The sequence below is a fragment of the Calypte anna genome, chromosome 1 (genome assembly GCF_003957555.1).
Source record: "Calypte anna isolate BGI_N300 chromosome 1, bCalAnn1_v1.p, whole genome shotgun sequence".
In the NCBI taxonomy this organism is placed as follows: domain Eukaryota; kingdom Metazoa; phylum Chordata; class Aves; order Apodiformes; family Trochilidae; genus Calypte; species Calypte anna.
In genome coordinates this window covers 179,095,343-179,109,707 of record NC_044244.1, presented here as the reverse complement: position 1 = coordinate 179,109,707, position 14,365 = coordinate 179,095,343, and the positions used below count along the sequence as shown (strand labels likewise).

The 14,365-nt window shown below is 38.8% G+C and overlaps 1 protein-coding gene across 2 annotated transcripts in view; it reads right to left on the bottom strand.

Annotated features, from left to right (window-relative positions):
* The window catches only part of MIPEP (mitochondrial intermediate peptidase), a 71,516-nt gene that overhangs the window by 19,652 nt on the left and 37,499 nt on the right, over positions 1 to 14,365 (bottom strand). For both annotated transcript variants that reach the window (XR_003988656.1, XM_030466834.1), the window contains exon 16: positions 9,969 to 10,088. Coding sequence is in view for 1 of the 2 variants with exons in the window: in XM_030466834.1 (XP_030322694.1) it covers positions 9,969 to 10,088 (120 nt within the window). In the remaining variant the exon portion in view is untranslated. The remainder of the gene's footprint in view (positions 1 to 9,968; positions 10,089 to 14,365) is intronic.

The window sequence follows — 14,365 nt, the reverse complement described above, 5'->3', positions numbered from 1 at the left end:
CGTCCCTGGAGATATTTAAAAAAAGACTGGACGTGGCACTCAGTGCCATGGTCTAGCAACCGCAACGGTGGTTCAAGGGTTGGACTTGATGATCTCTGAGGTCCCTTCCAACCCAGCCAATTCTATGATTCTATGATTCTAAGATAACTAGAATCCGATTATCATGGTTTCCTTGGGGTACAGACTCACACTGAAGCCCAAGATTTTTATTCTATTTTACCAATTAAACCACATTTTAAGTATAGACCTTTTCTTTAAAAAAAAATAATGAGTGCTGCTTAAGGAAAGCTCTTACAAAAAAAGGAGAAATATTTTAAGCACTGTTAGAACTACAAAAATTATTTGCCAGTACAACTTAATCGTGTAAATGATCTGAATCTACACTAGAAAATGACAGCTACTGCTTTACAGCAATGATCATTACTATCTTTTGCCAGAGCCATTCCAGACAAGAATTTAGGAGATCAAGATTCTTATCCCAGATCTGCTACAAACTGCAATACAAACTTAACAAAACTACTTTTTCTCCCCTCTTAGTCTAGATGCCACCTCCTCTTTTCTGTTTTGACTGCAAGCTTGTCACAGAAAGGACAATCTCACACTACCTTTGATGAGCATCTCATTTCAGGCACTCTACCCTGTACTTATGGCAATGATACATTCAGTTACATATACCACTATCAAATATAGCTTCAGTACTACAATCCTGAGGGAAAAAAAGGAACCATAAGATTTAAGAACAGAAATATGTAAAACTAAACAAAGCTATCTGCATCTTTATATATATATATCTAAAGCACACACACATCTGTTTAAAAATGTTACCAAGAGATGTATGCAACTACTTCCTGCACTGTTCCTTAAAATGCTCTGCTACATGTAAATACTATCACTAAAGTATGTTTGAGTTTCATGAGGCTAACACTTACAAAAAGAATTTCCTTAAAAGTGCTTCATATCTCATGATATGTGTAAACACTCTGCTCCTGTAGATAGTTGCCCTGAGAATAGTGTCATGTTACCACTGGAAAACAAATCTTGACAATATTTGCTATCAGCATTTTCTTTATCATTCAATGACTTCAACTCCAGAAAGACAGAAACCTAAACAAACCTTGAAGGGTGACTTTAAGAGCTTTTGAAAGTCCCAGCTTCTACTATAATACTGACCTCAGCAGGGCACCAATCTTTCTGAAATGGCTTTTAGCTATTAATTATTTATAGAACTATCACTTCCCTTGAGTTCACTATGCACTCCTTTATTAATCTTTTCCTCAGACTCAGACTCTTCAACTTGATTTTATAGTATACTTTTAAGAAGGTTCATATGAAAGCTAATCCAGGGATTTGCACTTTGTGTAAACAACTTTGGTTTCCAACATGGTAAGGTAAAAAATTACTTTGAAGGGGTTACACAAACTTCAAGAGGTTGAGTAATGACATATGACTTCATCTCTCTTCAAAACACTCCAAAAAGTGGAATATGAGCAACACCAGTGCCTCTTCAAGTAACTGAAGAGAAAGAAAAAGTGGAAATGCAATCAACTATGAAGGCTCTCTGCTTTTACTATGAAATCTGTTTCTGTGACCTACAACTGTGGCTTTTTTAAAACTCCCTGTAAGGGAGATCCTAGATCTACTGGCTATCTCCTTCCCTCTTCCATAAAGGAAAAGACTGACAAGAGTTTAAAAGATTATGTACTAACCATAATCATATTTACAGTAAATAAAAGCAAATTTTCCCATCCTACTATTTGCTTACTCATAAGAAACAAATAATCACACTCATTTTCAATTATATTTTTTCATAAAAGGTTTCAAACACCAGACCATCCACTCTCACGTGTGCCCACATAATTTTCTCTTTGCTTGCCCTATAAGCTTGATTTCCTAAACTTTCTTCATAGGTCATGTTTCCAAACCTACAACCTTCCCAAAACCACTCCTCTGTTTTTCTACATCTCTTTAAGGTGTAGATACATACTGTAGGACACAGCACTGCCTACTCACTGCTACATTCCCATCATCAAGTACTAAAATGTATATAAAAAAAACAGGTATGTTTTCCTTTAACAGCAGCCCACAAATAAAAGCATGCTCTTTGGGCTTTTCTTCTTTAAATACTTACGGATTTAATTTCTTTTCTAATTCAAACTACTTTGGATTATTTTTGAAAGGACAAAATTCCTGACATTTTGAACAAGCCCTCCAAATTATCTGTATCATTTGAATTCTACCATTCGTGATTTCTGCAGCCTTTGTCAATTAAAGGATACTCTATAAATATTTTAAACCAATTCTCATCCAAATCATTAAAAAAACACTGAAGTGCAGTAATTCCTGGACATAACCCTGGTGCCTTCCAATGTCCCAGATTGAAACTAAGCTTTCACCTGCCCTTTCAGTATGTTTTCTATATGTTGCCTCAGCCATAGCTCCACAGATTGCTTATAGAATTACTATTTCCAAGTGTCAGAAAGCTTGCTAGTTCTAGATTTATGTTATTGACCACCTTCTTCCTATTTCCAAAGTCAACCAATTTCTTAAGAAGAAAGGTAAACTTTTTCAATCTCTCATTATTCTAAACAAAACCACATTTTGCTCACTTGATTGTTCTCAAGGTACAAATGAGATGCTTAATAATTGGTTATACTGCTTATTGAGTGACACAGTCCAAATTATTAGTCTACAGTTCCCAAGCTCTCCTCTCTTCAGAAAAGTAGCTATTATAACAGCACTACCACGTTTTCATAGGTTTGTGAGTCAGTGACTGCTTTCACAGATCAATTGACTGCTTTCACAAACTTAAATATTCTGACAACCTGGCTACACCTCATCTAATTGTACTCTAAATTTCTATTCTTTAATCTCAGTTGTATTTCTATCCCTCCCAAAAAACTGAGGCATTACTTACCTAATCAAAACTATTTCATTTAAAAAAAAAAACAAAAAACCCAATGCTGAGGCAGAGACATGGAGTGTTTCTGCTTTGTTTGACATTTGCATCCTGGCTTGTGCCAGGATTAGTGTGGTCAGCAGGAGAAGGGAAGGAATTGTGCCTCTGTACTCAGCACTGGTGAGGCTGCACCTGGAATACTGAGTTCAGTTCTGAGCCCCTCACAAAAGGACACTGAGGTGCTGAAACTTGTCCAGAGGGGAGATATCAAGCTGGTGATGGGCCTAGAGAACAAGTCCTACGAGAAGCAGCAGAGGGAACTGGGCATGTTTAGTTTGGAGAACAGGAAGCTGAGGAGACCTCATTGCCCTCTACAACTACCTGGGGGGGGGGGCTGTAGGATGGTGGGTGCTGGCCTCTTCTCCCAAGTGAATAATGACAAGAACAAAGGAAATGGTCTGAAATTGCAGCAGGGGAGGTTTAGATTAGATATTAGGAACAATTTTTTTACTGAAAGTGGTCAGGCACTAGCACAGCCTGCCCAGAAAGGTGGTTGAGTCACCATCCTTGAAGGTATTTAAGAAAAGTGTAGCTGTGGCACTTCAGGACTTGCTCTAGTGGCTGAGATTGTAGGGGTTTGGGTTTTTTGCTTGCTGTGTGTATGGTTGGACTCTGTGACCTCAGAGGTCCTTTCCAACCACGACAATTCTGTGATTCTTCTGTCTCCCACTCTCCTCTTCTTTCTTCAGCAATTATGGAAGTTTATTTACCATCACGAATTGTATTTTGCAGCTTAGCATTTCTAGCCTTTATTCTTCTGAGTTATTTTAGTATTCTTTAAGCAATGGTCTCCAGTCATACAACGATCTTTATTTTAATTATCTTAGTTAGGTCTTTAAAGGGCTCGGTTCCTTATTTCCAAGTCTTCTTTGAACACTAGTTTGTGTCATCCTTTCAGTCTCTTTGAGTCATCATACTTAGCTAATTTTTGAGTTTCAGCAATTTAAAAAAAAAAAACTTTTTGGTTTTTAAACTCCTTGAAAATTCCACAGTTTTACATTAGGCTTACCAGAGCTTACTCTGTCTTCTCTTTCTTTTCACTTTTATAAGGCTTCTACTTTTTTAATAGCATCTTTTTCTCAGACATTAAAATGTACAGACTTTTTTGCCAAGTTAGTTCTTTTCAGCATCTGATTTTACTAGCCTCATAATTTTTACTCCCTCATCCTGAACCCAGTAGAGGCCATTTAAAAACTCTTTGCCTACAGCAACAATTCTACCTTTTAGCTGCTTTCTTTAATTTTCTTTAATCTAACTTTCAGTTCTGCTTAAGCTCCAAGATGAAATGTTTAACTTAATAAATCTAAGACAAATTTGGAAAGATTTGGATAAAATAAGTGTGAAGTGAAATCACAGTTTAAATTTAATAGGCAGCCACTACTTAGCATTCCTTGCAAATAACTTCAAGATTCATGTTCACCACTTCAATCAAGTTTTCAGAATTTAAAACCACTTTTACCTTCAGAGGTTATCGCTTATTTATCTAAAGACAGCTGCCTCATCTCTTGCCCAGTCTATTTATTTTCTTTATATGGTGTTACTGACATTCACAGGAAATGTTACAGAGGATCACAGGTATAACTACACATCATTAGTCACTCCAAAGACCCAACAAGAAATCCTAAGACAACAGATGCCACAATGACATGGACAGCAGATTTAATAAGAAGATACTTCAGAGTGCCAACCAACCCTCACAGGAGTCTGAGGATTAGGCCTGGTAAAAAATGCGTTCTCTTCTTCACTGTGGCACCACAACACCAAGAGTGACCATGATCAGTACAAGACTGATACAGAACTTTAGAAACAACACTGTCTCCATTTTTGGCCCCTTGGCTTACCCAGCACAACTAAGCATGAGGTCAGGCCAACTTCAAACTCTTAAATAAAGGCCCCTAAGAAGGAAAAAAGAGTCATACAGTTGCAACCTGAATTGCTCTCAGGTGTTCTTCAACAAAATGAAAAGGGGACATGGTCACATGGTGACAATGTGTGATGCAGAAACTACTTCCCCTTTACAGACAAGCTAGTTCTCTCCATCTAGTGACACCAACTCCTCTTCAACTGACCACCCTCCCAAATGCCTTTATAAGCATCCTGGTAACAAAAACCTTGTGTTCTCAGCACCCATGGCAAGCCATGTCTTCCTGTAGTGCCTGACAGCCTTCCTGAGCAAGTACTCCAAATGTTAGGTTGCATCTCATCCACAGATTTCCTTTGTCAGGAACACGACAGACAAATCCCAGCAAGTTAAGACAAGGATCTAGGTGGAGCCTTTCAAGGTCAGGATCCCTGTCTGGGCAGAGTCCCCCCAGCTGCAGGAAGAAGAAAGACTAACAACCACTTTGGTGATACACCTTTTTTTCATACACTTCTTCCCTCTAGGGTATCTATAACAATACCTGCCTTGTTTTCCCTTGGCAAACTTGGCTGGCTAATGTATTTGGTCTCACAGGTGTTTTGGTCTCTCCCAACACTACCAACCATAGACCATGAAGAAGTTCTCATGCTGCCAAAGAAACCTGCACTCTGAACAAACATATATGAGCATAATGAAATCTATAACCTGATGTAAATTTTACAGCACCAGTAGAGGTGGTCCTTCTGAACTAATATGTACTTAACAGGCTAGAGCAAAAAGATACATAGCAAATTATTTAGTATTCCAAAAATACCAAAAAGCTCCCTGCATAGCAACATGTTTCCTCTTATGAATTGTAATTATAGTGATGTATGTGCATTAATTCCTACGTTACACTTTGTATTCAAGTACCACAAAAGAAATTAATTTTTTTTTCTAGAAAAACAGCTTAATGGAAGACCATGTAATTTCAAAAAAATGCGAAATGTACTATTTGGCAGCAATCTGAAAAAGAACCCACATTCACTGTGCCTCACCCTTCAAAATCAAAATCACTTTTTCTCAAAACCACACATCAAATCAGCATCTCCCAACAAATTTCCTGAATAGAATGACAGAAAGTTAATACTTAAGTTAATAACAATTTTTTGGAAAAAAGTATCAATAATTCAAATCTATACTATTTTCCCAAACCAAACTCAGGCATGATGATTTGGACAGCTGGTGCTTATTGTAAAACCACTTCATTATTGGGAGCTCTTTAATGTAATTGCAGGAAACTGCAATCTCCACTATCAATTCAGAGCCTGTTTACCCTCTCTCTCATTTTTTGTTGCCATACTGAACCAAAACCCACAGCAGGAGATAGCAATTATTATGCTTGGTGCAGAACTAAAAATGGTGTATTGGGAAGTTCTGATGACTGTCTTAAAGGAAAGTAGTTTTCAAGTCTGTACTTGGGGGACAGACAGGGGACTAAGCAACAGATCACGGGAAGAAACTTTGATCACATATCAGGTTGATCAAAGCGTCACCTGATCCCTTTTTAAAAAAATCTCTCTGGGCACCCTGGAGACAAAGGTAGAGGATACCAGGAGAGATACTCTAAAAGCAGACTGTTTTCAATTGCAAGGCAAGCCTCTCTTGGCTTCACAAGAAATGCAAAAGAAGCAATCATTTGAAGAAAAGTTTTAAGCAGGAGTAGAATAAGTACTGAATTCCCCCAGTGCACACAGATTTCAACACCAAGTACATCCAGGAAGAAAGAGAAGGAAAATGTGTAGTCATTATTATTTGGTTTATTTTGCTTTCTTAGAAGAGTCTAAAGGAAGACTGATTGCTTTTTAAAGGCATCAGAAGGACTGAAGAATCCAGCCTGTGCAAAATTTCTATTCATCTTCCAAATTCAGAACACAGACCTTCTCTGGCAACAAAACCACCAGACACTACAAAAACAGGCAAGCAGATGCATTTCCCTGCCTCCTGCCTGGCAACAGTCAGCTTCTGGATTCAGTAACAGATTACAGAAATCCCACTGGAATTCTATCCTCCATGAGCCAGCAGTAAACCCTCTGTGCTTTTCAACAGATAAGCAATGGCCAGACAGAAATTAAGATTTGCATTCTTCAGGAAAACAAGGTCTTATGGAGTGCTGTTCCTGTGCTTCCATCTGTCCACAGTCTGCTCCATCCTTCCTTTTTGCCTTGCATGTGGCACCAGCTGCTGTGACTGCCTGTGTCAACACAGCCAATGCAAATACTACTGCATGCAAAGCAAACTGTCCCAATGCCTGCAAAACATCTGAATGGCAAATACAGACTTTGAAAGCCTCTTCTTCCCTCTTAATGTTGGCACATAAGACTTGATATTTGCAGAGGATGATGCTTCAGTTTACTTTAAAATACACAGCACTGCATAGGTACAGCACCGTTTACTTATTAGGTGTAGTTCATGTGCCTCATTTTGGACATACTATAACAAAAAGATGCATACAAATTGTCCTGTTATCTGAGCTGTACCTTGGGATGACAGAAATTCATCTGCTAAGATACCTGCTGTGTCATTACTTCAGAAAATGAGTCTGCACAATGGAACCAAAGCCCAAGTACATCCAGAGGATACTTACTAAGTTTACTTGCTTGTCAAGAACACTAAGAGAGAATTAAGAGAATCATCCATTATAATAATGGATGTTTGTGCAGCCCTGGCAGACCATGCTGCCACAGAAAATCATATTAATGCATTAAGATCTTCACCAAGGAAGAATTATTTTTACCCAAAAACACTAAGTTAAGGTATACAGCCTGACTTAGCAATTCATAATTGAATCTAAAAATACTGAGAGTAGATAAAATTGAAATAATCAAAATACCTTGTTTTCCCTGCCAGCCCTGTATGTACCTAGCCAAATGACAGACAAAAATGAAAGCTGGTCTCTCTTACCATATTTCAATGTCTAGCTCAGAAGTGAAATGAGAGGGAGGAATGTGCTCTCCTCACTTAAATAAAAAACCTTTTACTTTGAAAACATTGTGGTTTTTTTACCTACACTGAAAACTTTGGAAGAAAGAGCAGCAAAGGACAGCAAGGCAAATTAGACATTAATTACATAGCAGTAACATTCTTTTAATGTAATTTTACTGAAATTTAAATTGTATTACAATTTTTTACTAGACTTACTAATTTACATTAAAAAATGTATAGAACATGTACTATCTGACAATTCAAAAGCTCAAAAGCTCACAGTACATTTTGCTTGGACAAAGTTCCAGGCCAAAACTTGATGTCCCTTTTCATATTGAGGCTCTGCTTAATACCAGATGTTACACTCTTTTAAAGGTAATAGCTTGACAAAAAAAATATTTTAATGGAACAAAAAATGCAGCCTAACTTTCAAAGCAGGAAACTTTTGTTCACTGCTGGAGAGCTGGGCCAAGAGGAACCGACAGAGGTTCAATAAGAACAAGTGCAGAGTCCTGCACCTGGGAAGGAACAACAAAATGCACCAGTACAGGTTAGGAAACAATCTGCTAGAGAGGAGAAGGACCTTGGAGTCATGGTGGACAACAAGTTATACATGGGACAGCAATGTGCCCTTGTGGCCAAGAAGGCTAATGGTATCCTGGGGTGCATCAAGAAGAGTGTGTCCAGCAGATGGAGGGAGATTCTCCTCCTGCTCTACTCTGCCCTAGTGAGACCTCACCTAGAGTACTGCATCCCACTATGGGCTCTCAGTTCAAGAGGGACAGAGATTTACTAGAAAGAGTACAATAGAGGGCTACGAGGATGATTAAGGGACTGGAACACCTGCCTTATGAAGAAAGGCTGAGAGACCTGGAGCTTTTTAGTCTGGAGAGGAAAAGACTGAGAGGGGATCTAATTAACATGTATAAATATATGAGGACTGGGCATCAAGAAGGAAGGGACAACCTCTTCTCACTTGTGCCCTGTGATAGGATAAGGGGCAAAGGATTCAAGACAGAGCACAAGAAGTTCCACCCCAACATGAAGAAGAATTTCTTTACTGTAAGGGTTACAGAGCCCTGCAACAGGCTCCCCAGCAAGGTTGTAGAATCTCCTTCTCTGGAAACATTCAAGACCTGTTTTGGATGCACCTGAGTGACCTCCCCTTGTTTTGGTCCTGCTCTGGCAGATGAACTGGACTCGATGATCTTCAAAGGTATCTTTCAACCCCTGACATTCTGTGATTCTGTGATAACACCTACAGAGGAGCAATGTAAAACAACACTTTGAAAAATACTAAGTCAGACATTGTATTCTGAAGATATCTTGCTTCTATTTGGTTGACTTCACCAGGCTAGCAGAGGCAGTACAGTTTCAGTGAGGAAAAGGCTGAAGCAAGGATCTCTTAACACCCTTCTCAGAGAACTAAAGTCACGTTTTTGCTAAGAGAAAAACACATTTCCTGAGAAGCAGAAAACAAACACAGGATCTTGGTATTCTAACTAAAGCATCAAACACTTCAGTGATTTGGGCCATGTTGTGGCTGGAATTCAGCTCCAGAAAGCCCAGGATGATTTTCACCTATGCAGACTGCACCTTTTCATGTCACACAAAGTACAGAACACATGCATAATTAGTCATGATGCAGACCAAAATTATGTAGTTCAGTAGAACTCAAGGCTTTAACACTTTCAGCTACCACATGACAGGATAAATAAGTGACATGCTGAAGGTTACAGCAGTACAGTGAGAAAAAGTCACTCCCAAGTCCTATTTCACACTGACTTGCCCTCACATGCTGACACTAGCAGTATACAAACACCAACATGCACAGTGCTTTGTAGCCTTTTACAAGCAGTCCTTTGCAAAGCTAGAACAAATTCTCTTTCTAATATATTGTTTCCAGTGTCTGCCTTAATAAAAAAATAAAAGAAAATATAATCAAGTTCAGCATGCAAGACTACACCTGTGCAAAACCAGGTACACGTTATATTTTTACTTTCAGCTGAAAATTTCCAACACCTTACTCTCTCTGGATAAAGCAGCTAAAAGAAAGAAAACTCTTTCAACATAACAATACAAGAGTAAGCATGAGAGCATGCAGGGCAAGGGGCAGGGAAAGGTAGGGGTACTAATATGCTACCAAAGAAAAGGTGTAGCTTATAAAGACAGTATGTTTCTACTCACTGTATTAGGTACATATGGCAATCCATAAATTTTCTCCTGTGTTTCTTTTAAAATTTCAGTAGTTGATTTTTTAAGAGGATGTTTCCCATGGTAGATTTGGTCCAAGGCAGCATAAAATACCTGAAGATATAAAATACATGTTCATCTTTGGCACATGGCATTGGCATTTGACAAACTAAAAAAAAATTTTTAAAGACAAACAGAAGAACAGGAGATAGACAATGTGTAGAGGAAAGAGTTGAAATAGATATGATTGAGTAAATCTTCCGGTTTTAGTAAAGGAGAGAAACACGATTTTTGAGCCACTTACCACCATCATGACCTGTGACAAATCCATATTAAGGTCACTGAGAACACTGGCAGTACTAAGTTGTCTGATTAAAAAAAAAATTATGACCTTTCTCTAAATCCTTTTAGTGATTCTCATAGAATAGGCTGGGTTGGAAGGGACCTCAGAGATCATCGAGTCCAACCCTTAAGTCCAACTCTTTTTTAAAAAGAGTATTTAAAAGCTGCACATGGACCAGTTGATGCCCCCAAGTTTCTGCAAGAGCTCTTGAACAGTGTAGTACTTAGGCAGATGCTTCCTTTGTTTTACCTCTCCCAGTGAGAGCAATAAATTGCTGCAGCACAACCTTCGCCTGACACCAGACTGCACAAGGAGGGTGCTCTGCCCCAGAGGCAAGAACTGGTTCATAGGCAATTCCTGTACAGAAGTATGTGAGCTAAAGCAGAACACAGACACATGACTAAATCTCTGAAATGTCTGGAGATGAGGAAAGCAGCACCAATAAAAAGACTTTTCTGATAAAGCTAGAAAGGCAGATTATCTGGCACTTCAACAGGAAACAAGAAATCAGTATGGATGGAAGACTATGCCAGGCCTCAAAGGATGCCATCACTGAAAAAAAGGCAGATTGTTGTTTGTTTTTTTTCTTAATATAAAGATTTCCTGTTCCATGGAAGTACAGGAAAGACGTAAGAAGAAGATACTCACTGCTGTGCAGCACAAGATAGTTTTTGAGGAGTTTGATGGATCCAGATATTTTAAGCCAAAGAGATCCTTTCAGGCCATTCTGTGGTTGGCACATTTCATAGGAAAACTGACAGCAGGGAGCCTCAAAAATGATGAAGCAAATAATTTGGCTAGAGATCTGAGCCCAGTGACACTCCTAGAGATACTGCAATGCATCCCCAATGGGATAAACAAAGTGCTTCAGGAATTATAAACACACAATGCTAAATTTTTCTGGAGAAAAAGCTGTTTGTCAGCATTCTCCATGCATGGAGAATGTTCTATGTGATCTAAAAAAACACTATCCCCTCTACCTGTGAAAAAAATCTTTAATGTGAAACTTGAGTACAGGAACATTTTGAACTCTTTAAATAATTATTAGATTTCAATATTAGAGAGGAGTTGGATACAACACATACACCACAAATGTGATGGTTTCTAAAGGACTATAAAGCATACAGAATCTTGATAAATCCTTTGGTAGGGTTTTCAAATTATAAACATATTATAAATGTGACAATATAATATTAAAAAAAAAAAAAACAAGCTGAGGGTAATAAGGAGGGGGATGAAGAAGCCACAACTTGCAGGACCTCCTGACAAATTTCCTGGATCCTTTGGCATCTTGCTTCAGCCCACCTTTGATCCTCTGTTTTCTATCTCCCAGCAATATTAGGACCCATTTGGGGCTGCTCTTCAGTGTTCCTTACAAGATGGATCTGACTGCTCTGCAGTGGACTTTCTATAAAGTAAAATTTGTAGCTAAGTAGTCTGTGGTCAGGGAGCTGGAGCAAAAGCCTAGCAGACAAGTAGTGGGGAAACAAGGGCAAATGAAATGGGCTGCCTGAAGAACATAAGCTTTCCCTCAATCCTGGCACATGGAAAGCATGGGAAGAAATCTATAAGCCAGGCCACCTGGACGGCACAGTTAACAAAAACAAAACAAAACAAAACCATCCCTGAAAATAAACTTGAACAAACTTTATACCCATAAGCATTCCCATCTACAAACCACAGTTCTGTGGGTTTACCCAGGCCTTTAAAAGAGGATGCGAAAAGGAGACACATCCCAGGACTACCAGATTTTAGGTGATACTGCTGAGGTCCATGCTAGCACTTAATCAGTGGTTAGAAGATGATTTTTAGTTCCACTAAAACACATTTTGCAAAAGACCTAAAAATATAAAAAGGCCATAAAATAGTTACCTATCTTCATACTACCTATTTTGCACTGGCATTGGTATTTATTAGTTTCATTTCATTTTTGTTCTTTCTAGCTCCTTGACTGCTTAGTAGTATTATTACAGATTCATAAAATAGTTGGGGTTGGAAGGGACCTTTAACAGTTACTTAGTTCAACCCCCCTGCAGCATGCAGGGACATCTTCAACTATATCAGGTTTTTCAGAGCCTTGTCCAACCTGACCTTGAACATTTCCAGGGACTGGCATTTACCACCTCCTTCAGCAACCTGTTTCAGTGTTTCATCACTTATTAATACTGCATTTTCCAGTGAAGTTACTACTGACTAAAAGACACTGGGACCTAATCTGCATGGCAAAAGCTTTATGAGAAGGGTGTATTCCTGTATCATTCCTCAAGCAACTGACAGCAGTAGGAGCTGGAAACAAATGCAGAGGTATCTTCAGACTGAAATGTGTGTTTTCCTTCAATTAATTATTATACTTTTACATCTCCTCACAATGGACAACAATACACACTTCTATAAAGGAATTTGTGAACTTTCTATCTGCCATGGAATCAACTTTTCTGGGACATTTTTCTGAATTAATAAACAGAATGGCCAGCCAGTCTCTTTGAAATGAGTGCATATTTCTGCAGGCATTACATCTGAAATTTCAATAAATATGGTGCTGAAAGTAAGAAATGAATAATACTATTCAGTGTGGCATTGTGGTCATTTGGCACGAGCTGAAACTGGTTGAACTTTAGTTACACAAGAGTAATTTGAGGGAAACCAGCCTGCAGAATCACAGCACTATTGCCAACACCAGTCAATTATTAGGCACCCACATAAATCTGATCCCACCAGAAGTGGGTGTTTTCTTCCCAGTTCTAAAGCTATGAGATCTGGAGTCACTTAGAAACAGACACTACTGAGACCCCAGGTGCAGCTGAGGGCCAACAGCAGCAGAAGGAATTGCACAGCCCACCCCATGGCACTGATGCAATGAACCCTCCTTGACTGACTTCTGGAGCACAACCATTTCTCCCACCTCAAGAACAGGAAGGGCCATGTCAACTGTAACCTGTGACTTAAAGCATTCTTGGTATCCAAGCCCATTTAGCCCTTACTGCCAAATTGGTCTCAAACCTTGATAAGATTATAGCAAATATATACTAAAAGCTGAAGGGAAACCTGCCAGATCTGTATTTCATCGAATCATAGAATGGTTTTGGTTGGAAGGGATATTAGAGGGCATCTCGTTCCAACCCTTCTGCATGGGGGAGAAATGTTCAAAGTTCCACCCATCCTAATCTTGAACTCCTCCAGGGAGGAGGCATCCACAACTTCTCCTGGCTAGTCCATATAGCTGTTATGGACACATGAGAAATGAAGATGTGCATATGAAAGCATTTAAGCATCACTGGTGGTTACTAGACTGCACACTGGCAAATCATTCTGTGTTGGTAAATTTCATGAATAGACGTCCAGCACTCAGCATTCTCAGGATAAATTTTATTTCAATCTAGGAGTGGTTTTCTCCCCCAAAAACCCTCCCTTATGAATTAATTATATTCCTGCCCACATTCTTTCTGTACTCTCAGCTATCCCTATATGTGGTTTTTAGAGCCAGCAATATACATTTCAAAATCAGACTGGCAGAGAGGGTGCAGTTATTTTCATGTCACAGAGGTGTAGCCACAGCCAGCACCCTTCTTGTTCACACCTCCTGTACAACCAATGCTGGCCACTGGCAACCAACACCACACAGAATTTAAAAATCCATTAAGTTTAACCAATGAAAAAACACACATCCACACTGAAAACAGTGTTATGTCTGGCTTTGATTAGTGTAACTGAACATTTACACATTTGCAGGTCCACACTGTATTCTGACAGTTTTAAATCACTATAAATAACTGCACAGAGGAAACTGCAAATACTTAACCAAGTTTTTGGTTTTAATCAACTTCAGTTAACCAGCACACCCCATGTTTGTAGACAGGGCTGCAGTCATATGGGAACTTTTCAAAATGAAGAATTACGAAGATCTAATCTATAAATTTGTTCCTATCTACATCTCAAAAATAATGATTAATCTTTATGATGGTACTTTATCATAGTATCATAGGTGAGAGTTATCTCACCTAAACACTAGGCCAACTGTAAAAAGAAGAATTATATGCATCTATCTTAA